Here is a 21,732-nt window from a genome sequence, read left to right on the forward strand (position 1 = left end):
GCCAAATCATCATTTCTTTGCTCTGATTGTTGCTGATTTTGGGATTGTACCAACAATAGAAAGTTGTGCTCCAGTACACCACCGGCAGACAAAGACTCATTTTCCTCCAGGCTCACTGAGGTGTTCACTGGCCTAATTAACGTGTTCATCAGTCAAAGGAGGACACCTGCAGGGAGGGGCAACGTTTCCAGACATAATGTTCTACCTGTATTTGTCCTCATCTCAGGTTAAACTGAGATAGTGTGATTGTATTAGGTTTTTCTACACAGTAAACCTGCAAAGGTTGAACAAAATAACACGTGATTATATAATACAACCCATTACAGCTCTGCAGGCACTAATATAAACCTTTAGGTGTTTTTAGAATCTGTTTTTCATAGAGGTGTTGATTCTGCACGGTGGTATTTTATGAGGCTGTTGTTTGTGGTGTTGCTGAAGGCTGTTTGTGCGATTTTGTGTTCACTGCTTGTATGGCTCCCTAGAAGGAGTGAGAAGAATACATACACACTCAGTTTGACTTGCCTGCTGGACCATGCTTTCTAGACACTACAGCAGACACCATGAGGGAACCAAAAGTATAAGTGCACCATCTATTGGAGCTTTGTTGTACTACAGAAACATGCATTCAGTCAAAAAAATAAAAATAAAAAAAACGAAACATGGGTGAGCCCAGTCTTGCTGAACTTGGATAGATGTCATTTATTCCATTTTTTCCCCCCTCTGACTTGACATAGTTTATTTCTTTAATGAGGATATGGCAAGTAGTCAGTTAGACATTACAGTTTAACAGTAGTCTGTGAGATAAAATATTCTAATCCATAACTAGAAGTGGTCTGTTCAATGGAAAAAGTGTTCACTGGAGATGTTGTGCATATCTCTAAATGTTTAAACTTGGAGAAAAGTCATACAAGTGAAACAGCTTAATTACTTTTAAAGTTCTATGAAAGAGTTTTGCCTCATAAACTTAACTCAACTTTCAAACTTAGAATAGATCCAATATAGGTGTATTCAGTAGTGCAAAGTAACTAACATATATTTTGATATTAAAAGCAGAGACATTTAAGGGAATAAGTAATGGCAACATTTCACTGTCTTCAAATAACCTTACAAGGAAAATCCAATAATACAGTTGAAATAATTGTGTGAATCATTGTAATGTATTGAGCATTTTTGTTGACTTTGGTTCTTTTTTGTCTGCTTTTCATTCAAATTGGGCTTTCTTAACTATTATGACCATGGCTGGTCGCCACCACAGAGACCTACTTATTTATTCACTTAAAAATGACTTAAAAAACTTATAATACAATTATATTTTGTAGTTATTTGAATTTATTTATTCTCTTTTTCTTACATGTTTTGTTTATGTAAAATAGCTACAAATAGCTATCCAGAGCTTTTATTGGTGTGGAAGCTGTCTGATAACACATTTAAGTGAAATTATATTTGATTAGATTTAGAAATCTGATTTCGTTTGAGCTAGCATGTATTTTCTGATCCTCAACACATTTTTCCTATCAAAATGACACAGATCAGTGTCACATTTTAACAGTTTTAGCCAAAATATGATTTAAAAAAAAAACTTGAACGCGTTGTACTGTGGATACCTCGATTCATGCCTTATCCACGTGTTTTCAATCCATGCAGCAGTCCGCCACCCAGTGGACAAAATCCGGAACAACAACATTAAATCCCATCATGCTTTGCTGTACCCGCCGACCCGAAACCTACCAATACGAGGCTAACTGGCGTTAGCAACCGGGAGCGGACATGTTGTACCGACCCTTCCTAGAATAAACATCGCTGTGAGCGGGGAACCGGGAGTTAGGAGGCAGGCTCGGAGCGCGTGGCAATCATGGATGCCGTTAACGCCTTTAACCACGAGGTAAGCTGCGTTCGGGGCTCTCTGAGACCCTGAACGCACCGAGTCTGTCGGTGCTGGTCATGGTGCTGCTGTGCTGCACTGGAGCTAGCCGTGCAGGTCGAACCAGTGGGCCTGCTCGAAGAGCTAGCTAGCTGCACATCTTATGTGGCTTAACCTGAACTGGAGTTGGCGTTTGTGTGGTACACCTGTAGCCAAAGTGGTGTTACTGAAACGAATATGAGGATTTCCTGCTACCTACCAAGCTAACATTGCAATAACTATTCAACGCTGCTTCCACTATCCGCCGTTATGTTAGCCTGTGGGAGTAAGTTATGGTCACTACCGTGTTGATAACAATGCTAATAGCAACATCATGAGCAGACATACAGTGCAGCACGGTATCATCCTGTTATTGTGTCACTGCAAGCTTACAGGTTGAATGTTTATTGTAGCTTTAGTAGCATGCATAGCTTATGTTTGCTGAGAGGATGTCAGGCCAGGCTACTGCATGGCCTGACTACCGAGGGTTTAGACGGAGTCCAGGCAACACACAGGTCAAGTCTTCTAACGGTGTTGAGGTTTCTCTTACTCCTGCATTAAAATTGCCTCTGCTTTGTTCCCCACTGAGACTGAGTGGCCAATACAAACTTGTAATCTTATCGGAAATAGATTTTGCTCACAGTACCAGATATTTATAACTCCCGGACGTGCCGCAGTTTTTGTTGTTCCTTAAAACATATCTTGCAGTTTCAAGTCAGTTTCCTTCCACCACATAAATAGAGAAAGTATCTGTTGCTACTGGATGCGAATCACGTGATGTATATACATCTCAGAATAAGCTTCAGTACCTGCCAAGATGTTTTAAGATGCTCAAAGCACACTGTTAACAATTTCCCCACGTGGATCAATAAAATATTTCTGATTGCAATACTGTGTCTTGTCTATGTAATGTGAGTTATGTGGCTGTGTGTTTTAGATCCTCACCTCAAAAAATTCAGAATGAGTCACATGTTATCAGACATGAGGAGAGTCTGAAGTTTGGTTTTCAAAGACCATTTTGAGCTGTCTGCTTAGATGAAGAAATTATTAGCAGAAAATGAAAGTGATAGACTGTCACAGCAATCTCTGTTAGGATATAATAAAACAGCAATCACACAAGATTTTGAAAAAAGTCATCAGCGCATATAATCAGTCACAGTCAGATAACAAGTTGTGGCAATGATAAAAGATGTGATCAGTTGATAATAGATGAAGGAAACAATCACTTGATCGGTTATCGCGATTAAAACTGTTCTATTCATCACATCGAGCTTAGATTATCAGGTTCAGTTCTTCAACTTATTGCAACTAAAACATTTAGTCGTAAAGAGTCTGTCTTGTGAATGTGTCATGTGTAACATGAGAGTCGCGAGCAAAAGAAATGGCACAAAAATGTTCAACTGTGAAACTCAAGCATTGCCCTCTCTTTTTATTAACTTTTTTCCTCCTGTGTCATCACTCAGTCTCACCCATCTGTTGTCCACTTTGTTTAGTTATTCTCATTGATGGACTCCAAGCCCCCAATATCTCGGGCAAAGATGATCTCCATCACCAAATCAGCCATCAAAGCTATGAAAGTAAGGATCAGCTTGGCATTAGAAAGTTACTTGAATATTTGTTGTTTGATATTTCTTATGTTTTGAACTCGAATCTATATAATAATGGCTTATATGCTTCTATGTTTCTCAGCTCTACAAACATGTGGTCCAGATTGTGGAAAAGTTTATCAAAAAGGTCAGCCAAAGTTGTTTAAATTCAATAATGAACCACTTCATCTTTGCTAAACATGAATGAACTTAAGCTGTTTTCTCTTCTTTTTTCCCCAGTGTAAGCCTGAGTATAAGGTAGCAGGCTTGTATGTGGTGGATTCCATTGTTAGACAGTCCAGACACCAGTTTGGACCAGATAAGGATGTGTTTGGTCCAAGGTTCACCAAAAACATAACAGGAACTTTTGAGAACCTCTGCCTTTGCCCTGTGGAGGACAGGGTAAGGGAATGTAATAGTGATACATATTAGCTAGAGTATAATAAACTAATTATCGTCCTTCTAATGATAAATCCTTTGATAAATTCCTTGTTTCCATGTTTAGAGTAAGATCGTGCGTGTCTTGAACCTGTGGCAGAAGAATGGGGTATTTAAGATTGAGGTTATTCAGCCCCTCTTGGACATGGCCGCTGGCTCTAGCAGCGGTGCTGCACCCTATGCAGGCACAGATGAGCCAGGTAATTTGTGTGATTGTGCACATAAGTATGTACGGATTCTTTGACAGCCATGATGTTGTTTTTAAATATGATTCTACAATCGTTTTTGTTGCCGTAAACTTCATCAGCTCAACTTAATACTTCTAACTGTTGTGCATAATTCTTTTTTTCGAACAAGTTGTTGCATTCCCTGGTGAAAATAATGTACATGAAGAAAAACAAAAATATATGTGAGCTTTTTTTTTTGTATTTATTACAAGAAGTGATGTAGTAATGTTGCATTAATGCAGCAATTAATGAATCTGGCATTTAAAATCGTCTATGTGCTGTACACACGTGTTCTTGCTGTGTTTCTTCACTCAGGTTCTTCACCCCCTCCAGCCAAAGAGCCAGTTACTGTGGTAACGGCAAACTCCACAATGACATCTGCTGCTCAGCTGCATAACTCTGATGCCTTTGCTGCTGTGGCACAGCTCTTCCAGTCCTCACAGGGTCAGCAGGTGTGTGTGTACTAATACAAAGTGGCATTAGCTTTGGCTTCATTCATTTGTTTTGTATTGTTCTCATCACTTCCGCATTTCCCCGGCCTTCACTCCTGACTATTCTTTCACTCTTCGGCATTTAGCTGCAGCAGATGCTTCAGAACTTTCAGCAGCATCCAGTGAAGCCTGACGCCAACACTCAGCCTCCTCTCCATACTCTCCAAACACAAGCCCAAAACATATCCACTGGCCTGGGCATGGTTGCTCCACAACCTCCACTGCCCTCCCAGCCCATCCAACCTACCCAGCAGAAAACAGCCTTTGACAAGGTGACGGTGGGTTTTTGTATTTGCACATGCTATCAACAGCTAAATGTAATTCTGAAGCACTGTTGAGACGTTTTATGGCACAGTGCTTGGAGCATGTTACAGTGAAGGGGAAATCAAGACTGTATAAGCTCTGCAATGGTAAAAATGTCATTGTGTATTCTCAAATTCATCATATATCTCTTTTAGAAATTGCTGGACCGTTTTGACTATGATGATGAACCAGAAGTTGGAGAAGAAACAAAGAAGGATGAAATCACTCCACAGCCCTCCTTGTAAGCCCTGGATTCATTACATGTACTATAGCGTGTCTGTGATGCCACGAATCAGGATGCTTTGATTGATTTTTCTGAAATGAAAGCTGTGAAGCTGATGTATTATTATCATTACAGTATGCAGCAGCCTCCAGCCTTCCCACCACACATGGAGCACTTTAAACCTCAGATGATGAACATGTCGCAAGACCTCTCACAACAGGTAGTAAGAAATGCATCTTTTGTTGCAAAAGAGCTCCTCTTTATTGAAGTCTATCCATCTAAGTATTTGATTTTTGCCTTCTTTTTTAAAACAAGAACAAAAATATTATAACATGTTCTTCAACTGTATGGCTACATGTTACATATTCAATCTACAGAATAGTATATATTCTTTATTTGTGGAAGGCAATCCCTCTCTCTTAAAAACAAAATCTTAAAATATGGTAAAAAATCTAGGCACGAATCTGTCTGATAAAATGATGCGAGGAACCCTGTTGTGTTTGCACAATGTTTCTTACAGGTTTCCATCCCTCCTAATGGTCAACTCCAGGTCTGTGGTTTACCACCAGGACAAAGCTTCCCAGTTACAATGCCTCCTATGGGGCATGCTCTGCCAGGGCAGCCTCTCCCTGGTTCTGGTGGGCCTCCAGGCTTCCCAGGGTTATATCCTCCCCACAATGCAGCCCAACAACAACAGGTAGACTTACCAATATCAAGGATATGTAAAATAGTGACACCTAACAAACCATTCTCAGGGAAAATGAAGTTAATTAAGTACATTTCTATGCATCATATTTTTTTGCACACTACCACGGCAAGATTTTGGCAATCTGCTGTCTGATCATATAAAATGTCTTGTAATCAAGGATGTAATGCTGTAGGTCTGATTTCTTGTGACATATCATAATATGACTTCTCCGTATCGAATCAGGATTTGTCCATGGATATGGATCATTCTTCTATGAGGGATGGCAGACATGGTCAAAGGTCACACTCAGGCTCCAGGTAAGCATTTGAAATGGGATTCGATGTTGTAAACTAGTCTTTCATATCTGAGTCCACATTTTTGGACATGGTATGATCCCAAATGTCTTTTTTCCAGATCTCCAAAGCGGAGGAGATCACGGTCTAATTCCCGTACACGACGATCCAGGCACAGGCGATCCCGCTCACGCTCCAGAGACCGACGTCATCGTTCCCCTCGCTCTCGCTCGCAGGACCGCAGGGAGAGAGAGAAGGAGAGAGAGCGACGGCAGAAAGGCCTCCCGCCACCCAAGAACGAGACACTAAGCAGTGAGTCATAATCTATTTATGGTTACATTTATTTAAGCAGATACATGTTAAAGGTTGAAATGATCTGTTAGGTGTGCACATTATGTTTTTTAGTAGTTTCATCATTAAGATTATAATTTCAACGGTATCATTTAGCTTACAAAATAATTGTCCATCCTTTGAATCATGTATTTTTGAATTTATATTTTTTTCCTTTTCAGTTTGCAGCACAACTCTGTGGGTGGGCCAGTTGGACAAGAGAACACAACAGCAAGATGTTGCCTCTTTACTCGAGGAGTTTGGTCAGATAGAGTCCATCAATGTAAGTGGACTCTTATAGATGAGTTGCATTGATCCAAGTGGGACCTCATCCTGTAACCATGACATTTGCATTTTCTCAAATGTTTTGTGTTTATTGGTTACCTTATAGTAAGTTTGTTTTTATATATCGTGTGTTGTAATGTAAGCTATTGCACAAATGGCTCTTAACTTCTGTTTTGTTTATATTTGGTATTTTAGTAAAAAACTGATTAAAAAAGATAAACTGTTAGAACCGATCTCTTGCCATGACATTGGGTACATGCTTAATTAAATGATAATCCAAATCTTCTTATTTTTTACCTTGTTCTCCTCTCATTTAAAGATGATCCCTCCACGTGGATGTGCCTATATTGTCATGATACATAGGCAGGATGCCTACAGGGCTCTACAGAAGCTTAGTAGAGGATCATACAAAGTTAACCAGAAAGCCATCAAGGTTAGTGACCAACATATATTACTGTTTAGTAAATGACTAATAACTAGAAATTTACTGACCAAATCAAGATATTTTTTTCTTTTTTCTTGCCAGATTGCTTGGGCTTTGAACAAGGGCATCAAGCCTGAGTTTAAACAGTACTGGGATGTGGAGCTGGGTGTTACCTACATACCCTGGTCTAAAATTAAAGAGGACCAATTGGAGGAGCTAAAAGAAGGAGGCATACTGGATGTAGATACCTTATCACCAGGTAAAGATGCTTTCAAACATACCAACAAATTAAGATTAAACCCAACCACGCATAGTTAATGTGGGAACTCCTGTTAGTCACACACAAAACGGTATCTTCTTTCTCAGAAAAGTCACCATACCCTATCTGGCAAATCAAATGCTGAATTTAGCAAGTCAGACCTTGCCTCTGCTTTATGGATTGTGAATCTTATTGAAATGTCTGTCTTTGCCAGAGTGGAGTGGAGCAAGAAAGACACTTGACCTCGCAGAGGAACTTACCCACAACGGCCGTTCAGAGCAACAGCAGCCTGAAGAGACACAAGTATTACCTGTCGTTCCTGCAGCTGCTCCTCCTGTGCAGGTAAACAACAGCTGCAAGATGTTATCAGTATTTTAGTCTTTAAGAATTAAAGATATGTCGATTGATCTCTATTAAAAAAAGAAAATGTTTGTATAGCCGATTCTGAAACTTGTTTTGATGAGATTTCTGTGCCTGCTGTTCTTTTACACAAGTGTTCAATTAAATATATTTGTTTATGGAACTCCATCAGAGGGAAAAGTTTGGAGGCAGCATTTGGAATAATATGACAGACTGATATGCCACCTGGTCCATAGATGAAATATCTCAGCTTTTTGTTATAGTTGTTTACAGATATCTTGTGACTGACACTAAGAGTCATTTAAAAAATAACCTTCTAATTTGACATCTATAGTAAATTTATATAAATGTTCTCAGGTTCCTCCAATGCAGCAGCCCATGGTTGGCGTGGGTTCTCTCCAGCCTCCTGTCTTCCCTGGTCCCATAGGCATGCCTCCGCCTTCCTTCCCCCCAGGTGTCCCCCCTCCTCCTTTCATCAGAACTGGCTTCAACCCCATGCAGATGCCTCCAGGTAGCACCTCCTACAGCTGTCATCTGGCTTTTACTCAGTCTCTTTTTGGCTTGATTTATACTCCTATGTTGAATCAATGAAGAAAATACATTGTAGCCTATGCAAGAGGCTTACGTCATTGTCCGCGTTAATACTTGTGTGCTGGTTTATGTGCTCTGCAATCACAGCAATACAACACTAGTTAGTGATGGAGTTTGTATGCCTCTGCGTTGAGTTTCTTATTGTGCTTTAAGTAATGACAGCTGAAATGGAACAGACGATGTTGCAGTTGGAGAAAATAAATATTGAACTGTTACTTTTACCACAGTTTGTAATGCACGAAGGAGAGAAGAGGCCAGGATCCATATATGTAGAGTCCACACATGGACTGATACATCTATGAAACTGAGAAAACAACATATAACTATCCCTTTGCGTTAGCACAATAAGCAAGCCAGATGTTTATTCAGTGTTTTTCTTGTTGTAAGAATGTAAGAAACTTCATGAAAACATTTACACAACACACTACAGAACCATTGTTCTCTCAGATTTATCCCTGAAAATGTCTACAGGCGTACATACATTTCATGCAAATGTGTTTTATCACTTCAGTTGTGGTGTTGTTTCTTCAGAGGGTTCTTGCCCTGCAGCCTAGGCCATTGATGGTTTTCATACAAATCTAAATAAAATGAACATAACAGAGAAATGCATGTTTTTTTTATGTTTAATCAACCTGTTGTGAAAACACCCTAACTCCTTTCACCTCTCTTCCATCAGGCTTTCCTCCTCCAGGGGCTATGCCCCTCGGTCCCCCACCTTCTTCTAAAGGTGGAGTTGAGGACCCACCTCTCGACCCAGCAGGTCTGGGCAACAGGAAAAATGACGAGGTCTTTGAGAGTCCCAGCATCTTTAACAACCAGATGGGACCTATGGGTCAGTCTGTGTTTCTTTATTCACTTTTCACCAGTAGTGTGTCCAGTGAACTTTGGGGAATCTCATCAATTACATAACAGCCACAAATAATTAATTCTATATAACATTATATGCTTGTTAAACAGATATAGTACAGATAATGCTTAGTTTGTAATTATCCACTGATAATACAGTACCAAGCATTTTATAGTTAGTGCTTCTCGAATGTTAGCATGCATTGCTTATTGAATATGTTGGCTCATGTCCAGAGTTATGAAAATTGAGTCAAAATTAAAGCTGTTTGTTGTATTTTTTTCCTCATCAGGTAACCAGGTAGGTGGACCTCCAGGTGCTCTTCCAGGTGGGCATCCAGGGAACATCCAAGGACCTGCTGGTGGTCTGCTTGGTGCACGGCCAGGTATAATCCCACTCCAACGTCCTCCTGTTCCCCCACCACACATGCAGCGTTTCCCTCCACCACATGGGCCACGACCACCTCATCCCAGCATGCCTCCGATGCCCCCACAGATGATACCCAGGGGGCCACACCCTCAGATAATACACCATGATCCACCTCTCCCTAAAGCAGGCTTTGGAATGCCTCCTCCACACAACATGAGAGCTCCCTTCCCTCACGGCCATGGCCCTCCTCCTCCAGGTCCTCCTCCTCCTTTTATCAGACCAGGGGGTCCTCGTGGCCTGGAGACACCGGAAGAAATGGATGGCAGATCATTCAGGGGAGACAGGCCTGGATTCAGGGACCGAGAGCTAGAAAGAGATCGAGACTGGGATCGGGACAGGGATAGGGATAGGGAGAGGGACCGAGGTTTTGGAGTTGGAAGACGTCCATTTGGCGATGGAGGGAGGGGAGGGGGTGGTGATAAAATGGATGGGAGGGACAGGCTTGGAGGCTGGCAGGAAGATGGAGGCGATCACCGTGGAGGAGGATGGGACAGAGACAGAGACAGAGATCGAGACAGAGACCGCGACCGTGATCGGGACAGAGACCGAGACAGACGGGACTGGAGGGAGAGGCGAAGCAGCCTCGATAGTGACAGGGAACGAGGGAGAGGTGATGATGGGGAGAGGGAGCGAGGGAGGGCAGAGGGAGGAGAAAGGGGAAGGGGAGAGGGAGGCAGTCGTGAAAGAGGCAGAGGAGTTGAAGGAAAAGGGGATAGGCCGAGGCGGTCAGAGCGGCGGGAGAGGGTCACACGGTGGGACAAGGACGATCGATTGGCTGAACTGGAAAGCATGGACAGATTTCGGACCTCTAACAGCACAGAGCAGCCTCGTGTGACTCCCGCGGGTACCATAGAAACCAATAAAGAACCAGGTGAGGAAGCCTCTGAAAAGAAGGCTGAATCTGAACTTTTAGCTCCACCCCCAGGGGGAACTACTGCTGCAGAAAATCCGGAGCCCTCCGAGCCTTTACCTCCTGCTCAAAGTGAGACCACAGAAGCAAAAGAGGAGGCAGCATCATAGACTGCTCCTTTAGCCAGAGACTGCAGTGAATCACTGAAAGATTAAAGAAAAAAAAGGTGTTTTTCACCATGACAGACAGTCTGAGCTCTTGGCAGATGAATTCCAACTAGTCACAGTTTCTCAGTTGGCAGTTGACAGTTTCTGGGCAGTAGCGCATTTCTTGAAAACAAACCGATCTCCCACACATGTTGTCAAACTTATTAAAATGGATGTGTTCAGGCTGCACGGGTTATGATAAAATTGGCATCTGTGTCTCGAAAATCAGTTTGGAAAAAATGGCTGTAGTTGAATTTTGGCTGTTGACTGTAGTTTTTCTCCTTCTCTTAAGTTGTAAGAATGAGCAGAGTGTTTGCATGTTAACTTAACTCTGTCCATTTTTTGTTTGTGAGCAGACATCGGAAACAAATGATTTGTATTACAAATTTATTTTTACTTCATGCCCTCTTCTGTGGGATAGCAAAAGCTTTGCAACATTGTACATTTATTCTTTTAGAAAAATGTTTTTAAATTTGCCAAAATGTCATGTCCAAGACTGAATACTATCTCAAACAACTCCTTAATAATAGAGGTGTGATTACTTTTCCTTCGTCTTTGTGTTTCGTGTCAACTCCTCATTGCAGTATCACAGCCGCTGAGGCACAGGTTCAGAAGGACTTTGGTGGCTTTAAATCAAATCAAATCAACCTAAATTCGTGATTTTAAAAAAAGTACATGTTAGGGAATGCATACTTCTGGACACAAAACATTGCACACACTTTTGAATATGTTCTCAATTTTCATCCTTTGACCCACATTCTATCAGGCAGAATGAAGATGAGCATGGCTTTCAGTCTGCCAGACCGTTGATGCTGCACCTGTGCCTGAATCAGACATGCACATTTACAGTGTCTTTAAAAATTTACTTTCAATACATGGCTTTTTTTTTTTGTAAAATGTACGTATTCTACTAGTTTTGAGATTATTAAGAACATAGAGCAAATTCTGAGCTTATTCTCACAAGATCTCTGACTCTAACTAGTTAGTCGTATTATACTGACAATAGGATGTACACCTGAAAAAGAAACTTTTGTATCATTCTAATATTTTTACAAAATCAGAAATACTTCACATCCTTTGATCTCACTGTACTGATCCAGATGTCACATTATCACAGTTCTTATCAAAATCTTCTAACTCTCTTGTGTATTTCATTACATTGTTTAGTTACAAAAGTACTGGACAACAAAAATGATTGTGAGGCGTCAAAACCAAGAACTGCAGCTTTAACAGAGGCATTATCACATTTCTTTTGCTTAACAGCAGACAAAGCATTTTAGAATAACTTGCACAAAAATTAAGAATGAAAAAGATGGGAAACTAACAAGGGAGTATCAAAATAGTGACTTTGGTCTCAGAAATTTGAAATCAAATCAACCTTTATTGTCATTTAGCTGTACATACAACTGTAGTGCAGGAAAAAGTAGACATATATTCTTATGCATAAATAAAGATCCATTTGCATACAACTTAATTTGTACTGCATTGAAAGAGCAAAATCTGTTTCTCTGTTATAGAGGAGTTTTCTTAGTTCCAGTTTCTTTAAAGATCTTGGCTGTCAAATTTCAAAATAAACATTTACATTATAAAAGTAAAGCTGAAGTACAATTCTGTTGGAAGGTCTAGCATGTGCAAACTTTTTTTTCTGTCAAAATCTTCACACCCTTGCTTAAATGTTCAGTTAAAGAACTAAAGAGGAGTGCTTTGTTTAGTTTCAACAAAGGAAAATCCTACACACATTTATTTTAAAAGCATTTTTTTCTAAATATGAGTTAGTATGAGCATAACAGTCTTTCCCCTGTGTGTATAGAAGAAATATTTTGAATTAGACAAAAGAGCTTAACTGTATTTTGGAGGTCATCTATCCATTTTTCTTGTGTACGTCAGTCAAACTGGGATACTAATTAGTTTTGGCCACACAAAATTACCAAATGTAACCCTATAGCTGATTTTTTTTTTTCTGTTTTTTGATAAACACAGCTTACAAACTTAACGTGTGCTTCACTAGAGACATACTGTATAAAATATTAATTAGGTTGTTAAAATCTAAAGCCCAGATTCTGCAAGTGCACCTCTTGTTCTGGAATAATTTTACACTGAGGCAACGAGGGTAAAACTAAAGTGATGAAGAGTATTGCTTGGGACACCGCTGTAAATATGCTTGTATCACTGACGATTCTAAAGGTGACATGGTTAATTGTTGTTAATAATCTGTGATTTCCTTTTCTGAGACAAACAATTTGACTTGGAAGGAACAACAGAGGCCCTTTGCTTTAACGTTTTTAACTCCTAGTGGTTTGAAAATTGACAGATGTTTCTATGATTTGTTAAAAATACAAAAGACATGGACATAAAATCTTCAATATTTCAGCCATAGGAAATTGTTTTTAATAAACTATTTTTGTACCAAATTGTTTGCTTGTAGTAATTCTCTGTGCCTTACCCATGCTTAACTGTCAGGCAGATGTTAGATAAAGATATTTAAAATTATTTCATACACTTGATGGGTCTGGTATTTATCACAATTTTGGAGTAAGTCAACTAATACTTACATGGTGAAAACTAAAATAAGTTATATTTTTAGGCCTATCAACATATAGCTGGTCCTGCTAAATTCTTTTCTATAAATCCATCCATCCATCCATCCATCATCTATACACCACTTAATCCTCACTAGGGATGCGGGGGGGCTGGAGTCTATCCCAGCTGACTCGGGCGAAGGCAGGGGACACCCTAGACAGGTCGCCAGTCTGTCACAGGGCTACATACAGAGACAATCACTCTCACATTCACACCTACAGGCAATTTAGAATGACCAATTAACCTCAGCATATTTTTGGACTGTGGGAGGAAGCCGGAGTACCCGGAGAAAACCCACGCATGCACAGGGAGAACATGCAAACTCCATGCAGAAAGATCCCGGGAAAGCCGGGACGCGAACCAGGGATCTTCTCGCTGCAAGGCGAAAGTTCTTTTCTATAAATGCTCATCTTAATATGATCAGCTTGTAGTTTAGCTATGGTCCTACTGGTTAGATTTATTCTAAGATTTTTCAGATGGTAAGATGTGCATTTGCAGCTTTGCATCCCAGCTTATGCTTAGGTGAGTATGGGTATATGCAGGAATATTAATATTATGTTATTATATAATAATATTGTTTACATTTTTATTGCATTTTTAAATTATATTGATATAAATATTTAGATCAATTGTGCTGATATAAATAAAAATAGCAGGAATGCATTTTTATTAAATTAAAGTGTATTGCAAAGCTTTCTTATAAGTCAGTGCTGACAGGTGATTTTATAATATACAATAAATTTGCTATTGGAACACTTGTTCACATGTTTAATAGGCTGCTATCAACTACCCTATGACCAATCAAAATGCATGGTTTAGATTGTATTTGATTCTGATTGGCTGTCTGTGATTTAAGCCCGCCCATCAGGATCCTACATTTATTTGGTTGTCTCTAGTGGGAGCACGCAACGGTAATTTGGTCGTCCGTGAAACTACTCAAAGATGGTGTTGAAGGCTGTCTGCGTCCTGAAAGGAGCCGGAGAGACCACTGGGACCGTTTATTTAGAGCAGGAGGTAAGACGTGCAGAAAAAATACCATGAAACCAGTAATTCTTAGGAAAAATACTATGAGATGTAACCTAACGTACACCTTCTTGGCAGCTTCGACGCTCGAATGCTAAGCTAGCTAAGTTCTCCATTCACAAGCTAGTAGTTGAGTTGCACTCGTTTTCAGGAGAAACCCTGTTAGCTACATAGCTAACTAGCTAGCTGCATGCTACATTTGAATGAGAAGGCATTGAACTTGGGCAGATTTGCTTAAGTTACATAACAGTGTTTGCACTTATTCGACACAAATTAGCGTCCGTCTGCACGTCGCAGAACGTCAGTCAACGTTTAAAAAAGTGCGCATATAGTCAGTACCTGCGGCTTGTTCCTGTCAGTTCAAAGTAAGCTGCTTGTGCAAACACTTAATGACTAGGGTAGTCTAATGACTGAAATCAGCGTCTAGTTATTACAGCCACAACCTTTGTATAGACCTTGGATTTGTTCATGATTAACAGGGTTTCTGTTGGAAACGCCTGTTGAATAAGTTCAGCGTTTGCATTGACAACCTCTAATGTTGGCATGGTTTGCTGGATGACACCATGTCAGTGAGCGCTTCTGTTTGTAGCTGTTACTCTTAACGTCAAATGTCAAGTAAATGCAATACTATCAATGAAAAGGGTAGACGTCCAATAATCGATTTTATTGCTGAGTCACTGCCTAACTCCGCCTTGTTGCCTTTTACATAGTGGGCCTTGTTGATAAGGTTAACGCGGGCCTGAGCAAACATGTGTCATGAAGGCTGAGAGTTTGCAGTATTTGACTGCCTGAAGACACAGTCATGCGGCTTTACCGACTATTGAAGGCTCCACTCAATGCAGTTAACAACGCATGATGTTCTGACCATTTCGATGGCAAATCCATACAGTGATGTCCTAGTCATAGCAGACATGGTGCTGCATTTTTGGTCTGAATATTACCATCCATGAAAGCACAAATATTGTTCTGTGTTGCTGTTGCATATCAAATTAGGTGTTATCTGTTGTGGTTTTTTTCATACAAGGAATTTGATGTGAAAGAGGAATAAACGGTTTGTCAAGTGAGTGTTTCAAGCCAGTAGAAAGTAGGAAGTTCTGTTTTTAGACTTGTTTGGGAATTTATATGCCTTTTCTGTTACATCTGTTTTGATGTCTAGCAGCCACACCAACTTAGACTAATCTCCTTCCCATTTGGCGTTAATTTTATGTTGCGAAACAGGTCGTTTGCCTCGGGTGGGGCCTGAGATTGAACTAATCCTGGTTTTAGCCACCTGGCTTTGACATTTCTTGTCTTTGTGCTGTCCTGTGCAGAATGATTCTGCCCCTGTCACGCTAACAGGAGAAATCAAAGGCCTTACCCCTGGTGAGCATGGTTTCCATGTCCATGTTTTCGGAGATAATACAAATGGTGAGTATCTGACAATAAATATGTGGATGTGTGAGAATCAGTTTTGAGGTTGTTGGAGTTGTAAGTTGCTCATAATATTGCATCATAAAGATGTATATTTCCTCTTTCTCAGGGTGCATCAGTGCAGGTCCTCACTTCAATCCCCACAACAAGAATCATGCCGGTCCTACTGATGCAGATAGGTGAGTCCGGTTTGAGGAAGAGCAGTGTTGTAATGCGGCGTTATTGTGTAGAAAATCATGGTGTAATTCTTATTGTAAAAGTTATTGCAAATGTTTGCAAAAAGCTTATAGATACAATAATAAATTTAAAGCTTGCATCCAAGATAAGGATGCTTAAAATATATTATCAGGACTGTTAAATGTTTATGTATATTTTAATTTATTAACTGACAGTGGGACCATCTGCTCTGGTGTAAATGTTTTGTGTAGTAAACTGATTTAGCAACAACTCCGGATGTTTGCATAATTTTGCATGTGATCTTTGTGTAGTTTGATATGCTATCTATTGACATATGTTTACAACTAGCAGATGGTTTGACTGTAGGATTGATGGGATGTCTGAGAGTGTGAAAAAGTAGCTTTTATGTCAGCATTTTTGGGGGGAATTTTTTTTGTATTTTTTTTAAAGTGACAGTTAAAGCACAGACAGGAAACATAGTTGAAGAGAAAAAGGTACAATATGCAAGAAAGATCTCCAGATGCTTTTGAAAAAATTTAAGGGCGTGAATGCACCGCTTCATCTTCATTTGCACTTTAAGCCACTGCTGAAACTCTGACTTTGAATAATTGCTATCTGTGATTAGAGTGACGCTCATAAAAAAATAAATAAAAATAAGCTCACAGAGAACATTGGCCATTGTCTATTAGTCTCTCATCTGCACGAAAAAGTTCATGCCAACTCGTCTCTCTTTTTTTTTTTTTTTTTTTATAGTGGTGATGTTGATTGCTTATGACAGGAAAAACACAGATGAGGCCAATGACGGTCTCTCCACCTCTGGAACAATTAAGTGATATGAACCCAATATAAAATGCTTTATTATATTACTTGAAGCTGTGTTTAAGATAAAATGTCTGTTCTTAGAAAGGTGTATATATTACGAAGTGTGAGACACGACACAAATGTGATGGAAAAACGGGTTAAATGCAAAGCTCATAGTTCAGTTTTAGTGGATCTTACACCAAAAGAATATGATTGGGTCCCAAGTGAGAGGTGAGGGATTGTTTCTCACAGCACAATAAAAACCTTTTCTGCAAAAATCTGTTCTCTTAACAAGTCTTTAATTTCAAAATTTTAGTAGGTAATTTTCTGGTCTATTCATACTTACGTCAGTCAAAGTGAGCTGCAGACGTTGTTTGTAGAGCAGGTTCCAATGACTTTTATTGTTAGATGAACAAGTATGCTGTTAAGACTGGTTTAATGTAAGCTTTTTTTTCTTTATTAATGTTAACAGACATGTTGGAGACCTGGGGAATGTGACTGCAGGAGCAGATAATGTTGCCAAGATAAACATTACTGACAAGATGCTCACCCTCACGGGTCAGCACTCCATCATTGGCAGAACCATGGTGGTAAGAACAAGTGCCAATTAGTTTTCATTTCAAATCCAGTGAACAAAGTCTGTGAAACAAGTATGCTAGGTCACAGCTTTAACGATTGTGTAGTATATGGGACCATATGGCTTGAAATTCATTTTCTAAGCCATAAACTGCTGTTAATGGAAATCCCTTTGTTTGTTCTCTATATTAGATCCACGAGAAGGCTGATGACCTGGGAAAAGGAGGAAATGAAGAAAGCCTGAAGACCGGTAATGCAGGTGGACGTCTGGCCTGTGGAGTCATTGGTATCACCCAGTAAACCATCCACCAGAACATGAAGCACTGGAAACAGCTTTTCTCCCTAAAGCACTTAATAAGACCAATATAGCTACTTGATGTGGCAGTTTGTCTTTTTCAATACTCTGACTTTTTGTTGACCAGTCAAGAGAGTAGATAAGCCATATTATCACCCTGTCCGTTCCTGTTGGCAGTTGTATGTATGGGTTTATATGTCTGGATTAGTTTTGGTCCCAAAGAATTGGTAACGCACAAATAGCATATGTATACAATTTACAAAGTAAATAAATAGTTAATCTGAATCATGTGTGATTATTATACCATTTAATACTGTGTAAGATTCATAGAGTTAAGTTTTTGTGTTCCAAAGTCTGGCAGCTGACCTTGAATCGTAGGCCTCTGCTAGGGTTAACGTTTTGAGTTGTTAGACAGGTTTAACAAACAAAAGCTGCATGTGATTTTAGGAAAGAAGGATTGGATTCTTATTGGTATGGTTTACTCGTGGATAAACTGATTGTAGCCATTTGTTAGTATTGATGAAGAAAATGGCACATATTTAGTTACAGATACCTTCTAGTCACTCCTTCATTTGGTTTCATGTTGTTTATTTATTAAAAAAAAAAAATTCTTCTGAATTTTCATGCATGCACTTCACAGGACCAGTAATCCTATTTGTTGCACCTCTTTTAAAACTACGGCTCCTTCAGTCAGTTTTACACTTCTACTTAGCAGATACTATAGGCTTGGTTTCCTTTGTAACTAATATTTGCCGTCAATGTTTACCACCTGATAAAAACGTCCACTATCTGATACCGGATCATTTCTTGATATGGTCACTCATTGCCTATTTGTACAAAGAGCAACACCCTCGTGTTTTTATAGGTCAAATGTTAAAGTCTTAGACCCAGCTACAACTGGATTACAAATTGGACAAAAGCCAGATTCACTGTGGTAGGTGCTTCTAGTATTTTATTTTTTTTTTTAACCTTCAAATATGTTGATGATTTGGCATTGCAGCACAAGTAAATTCTGTTATTATGTAATCATTAGACTCTGTTAAAATCCAATCCTGATTGCTTTATTTCATTATGTTTAGCTTGTACAGTTCACTTTCACCAACAACCTTTTTTTTTTTTTTTTTTTTTTTTTTAATCCAGTAAGTGCTGGGTTGTCCTGCAAAGCGATCATTTTAAGTCTTTCTAGTTCGTCACCTCTTACAAATAAGGACTCCATTTCAAAGTAAAGATGTGAATGACATGCACCTCTTTCACCAAAATGATTTCTCCTCAAGTTTCTTTGTTTAATTTTAGAAACTGTTCAAGACCCACAAGGTAGAATTATCTCATATTTAACTAAAAAGCAAAAACAAATGTCCCAAAAATGTATACAGTTATGTGTAGAAAAACTATGGTTTTTTCCTTTCCCTTTAGTCACCTCTTAACTCCCCACTTTATCTATTATTTTGTGACCCACTGGAAGAGGGCTGGTCCCAGCTGGTTTTGGAGCTAGTTATCTACAATGTGCACTGTACCTGATGGAAACCTGATGGCTGCAGGGTCCCAGCAGTATTTTGTTTTCTCTGTTTGTTTTGCACAGATCCCTTAAACATGGGTTGTCTAGAGTTGAGAGATTGTGGGAGCTGTGAGTATGGGACTCATGGGGTACTCTGCACAGTCACATGTCTTGTTAGTTGTTTATTGAAAAATGGGAGTGAATAGCTCAAATGTGTAGTCTACCAGTCAAAAAAAAAAATAAAAAATCCTCACAATGCCTACTTCAAGGATACTTCAGTAATGAAAAATAAACTAAGAAGTAATGTAAACATATTCAATTAGTTTTTCAAATATGTGTAATAAGCTTTGAGAACTGATTACATTTTTCACGAAACTTGTTAACACTTGGAAGTAATCGCACAATTGTAATATATATATATATGTTTGTGTAGTTGCAGGGACAATGGAGAGACACTGGTGTCTGGAGTTGGCAAACAGCAAAATGTAAAAAAAAAAAAAAAAACACCTTGATGTACATGTGTAATGTACACTGAGAAGCATCATGATGTTGCCACCACCATGCTTCTCAGTGGGGTTGTGTTTTTGTGTCTGTGTGCAGTGTTTAGTGTGATGGCCAAAAAAATCTCCCAGTTCACTTCAGTTTGACACACAATTTCCATGAACTCCACTAGAGATTTAGTATGAACTTTTTTTTTTTTTTTCCCAAACAGTAGCTTTCTCTTTGTCACTCTCCCATTATACTTTGACTAGTGAAGAACAGGCAACAGTCTCTCCCTTCTGAGCTACTGAAGATTGAAACTCCTTCAGGGGAATCATAAGTACCCTTCAATTGTCAGACAATTAATGTGTACAGTTTAGGAATTTTGTGTTTGTTATTTTAGTATACAGTTTAACAACAAGCACTGCTGAGAAATTTGGCAGGTATCTGCATGGATTGATTACGAGACCTCACCTGTCCTATGTAGGAGAACCAGACTGGAAGAGACAACTTCAAACAAATGATGCATTTAGAAATGAGGGTTGCTTTTCTCTGTGTGGACCTTTTGTGTCTTTTTGCTCTTGTTTAGTCTCTTTGTACAGTTTTTCATTTATTTGTGTTATTTTAGAATCTGTTTGTTTTGGTTTTGATCTAATTTGAGTTGCTTTGAGTCTTTGTGGTGGGTTTGCATCCCGCCATAGCGCTCTAGGTATTGGTCATTTTGTATGTCTTAGAGCTGGTTTTTGCTCTTTGTCTCTGTTTGCTTTGAATTATCATTCATTTGTGTGCATTTTGTATCCCTATTATGACTATTGGCTTCTTCTCGTTTGAATTTCTTTCAGTGGTCAATTTTGCATCACTTTTTGGTCTCTGTGCATCTTTGCAGTTGTTTGCTTCTCGTTGTCACTGTTTTGTGGCTGTTTGCAGTTATTTTGAGCAGATTTTGCGGTTGTTTAATTGACCTGCTTGAAATGTTAACCACCACTTCAAACAAAGTCTAGGACCAGTGACTGACTCAGTAATCCATCCATGGTGTCGTCAACGGCTGGTTTTCAATCATGATATTCTCCTCAGCCTGCCAGAGAGACATGCCTGGTTACAGGTAAGAAAAATAAATGTTTTAAAGCATGTTGAAAGAGGCATTTATTTTCTATTAACTTTGATACACAACATGGGTCAAGAAAATGATTATCACTTGACCCACGTTGTGCATCAAAGGGTTAAGACCTCCAATACCTTTAGAGATGGTTCATTAGTCTGAGGAAAAAAGGCATTTTGGCTTGATGTTAATGTTAGACATGTGACCAAACCCTGAGTGAATAAAATGACTAACAAATATCAGAATAATTAAGTATAAGGTCATTTTATGATGTTACTGGATTTACAGGCAGAGTCCCTGGTAGATCCTAACAGCATGAGCTTTCATCTCTTTGACTGGCTTTTTTCTGCACTGTGTATTAGACCCTATGTTCCTCTAGAGGGCGCTCCTACTCTTAATAACTCAAACTGCAATAACTACTCGTCTGATACGCCACAGATGGATCAGATCATATTTTGTCCTTTGATCAAGATGTAGACAAAAAAACTAAAGTAAAAATACATTGCAGAAGTGTGGCATTGCATGTCAGTAGCTGGGAGAGTTAATGGTGTTTCCATTGCTTCTCTCCAGCCAGAAATCATGCCGGCCTTTATGTGCTACACTGGAAAAAAACATTTAAATTAATTGCTGTTGCCCATACATAAAAACACTGAGTTTCATGAAGATCTCAGTCAGGCTACTAAAGTATAAATAACAGCTTGTGGTTGGAAACTTTTGGGTTGAAATTGGAATCTTGGCCTCTGTTCTTCATCCATCCATCCAGTAAACTGAACAGCTGGGTGCCTACAGACAGCCAGTGCATGGCTGCTTAAACTGGGCACTCTAAAAGCCTTTCCTTTTTCATGAGAATCGTATGCTCCCATTTGAAGTGACATGACTCTGTGCTTTACTCTTGGGAAAAATGAGAGATTGGAAGCTCTTCAAGTGGAGTTAATATCCTGCGGAGCAATCCAGAGGCAAACTGCAGAGTGTGTAAATTCATACATAAAATGTTTAGCTCTGAAAATGTGCAGTGGAATAATCATATATGTTACAAGGCGTGTTGAAATTTGCTGGTATGTGGCAATAA

The 21,732-nt window shown here is 39.3% G+C and overlaps 2 protein-coding genes across 3 annotated transcripts; both read left to right on the top strand.

The window, feature by feature from the left end:
- The first annotated feature begins 1,722 nt into the window (after positions 1-1,722).
- On the top strand, positions 1,723-13,138 carry scaf4a (SR-related CTD-associated factor 4a). 2 transcript variants are annotated; one of them, XM_023281273.3, is made up of 19 exons: positions 1,723-1,882; positions 3,394-3,477; positions 3,590-3,634; positions 3,727-3,888; positions 3,992-4,124; positions 4,467-4,603; positions 4,729-4,920; positions 5,101-5,186; positions 5,304-5,388; positions 5,689-5,865; positions 6,100-6,173; positions 6,271-6,461; positions 6,662-6,762; positions 7,084-7,197; positions 7,291-7,447; positions 7,662-7,789; positions 8,165-8,318; positions 9,075-9,230; positions 9,535-13,138. In XM_023281273.3, exons 1-19 carry the CDS (start codon positions 1,853-1,855, stop codon positions 10,689-10,691), a joined length of 3,363 nt encoding a protein of 1,120 aa, XP_023137041.2. In that variant the 5' UTR covers positions 1,723-1,852; the 3' UTR covers positions 10,692-13,138. The 2 variants fall into 2 exon arrangements, with proteins under 2 accessions (XP_023137041.2, XP_023137042.2); XM_023281274.3 differs by having other exon boundaries at positions 4,729-4,914.
- A 1,039-nt stretch (positions 13,139-14,177) lies between these two features.
- Positions 14,178-17,874, top strand: sod1 (superoxide dismutase 1, soluble). Its single transcript, XM_023281252.3, has 5 exons — positions 14,178-14,321; positions 15,641-15,737; positions 15,850-15,919; positions 17,191-17,308; positions 17,487-17,874. The coding sequence occupies exons 1-5, from the start codon at positions 14,250-14,252 to the stop codon at positions 17,592-17,594; spliced, it is 465 nt and encodes a 154-aa protein (XP_023137020.2). The 5' UTR covers positions 14,178-14,249; the 3' UTR covers positions 17,595-17,874.
- Positions 17,875-21,732: the final 3,858 nt, after the last annotated feature.

This window comes from Amphiprion ocellaris, chromosome 14, assembly GCF_022539595.1.
Source record: "Amphiprion ocellaris isolate individual 3 ecotype Okinawa chromosome 14, ASM2253959v1, whole genome shotgun sequence".
NCBI lineage: Eukaryota > Metazoa > Chordata > Actinopteri > Pomacentridae > Amphiprion > Amphiprion ocellaris.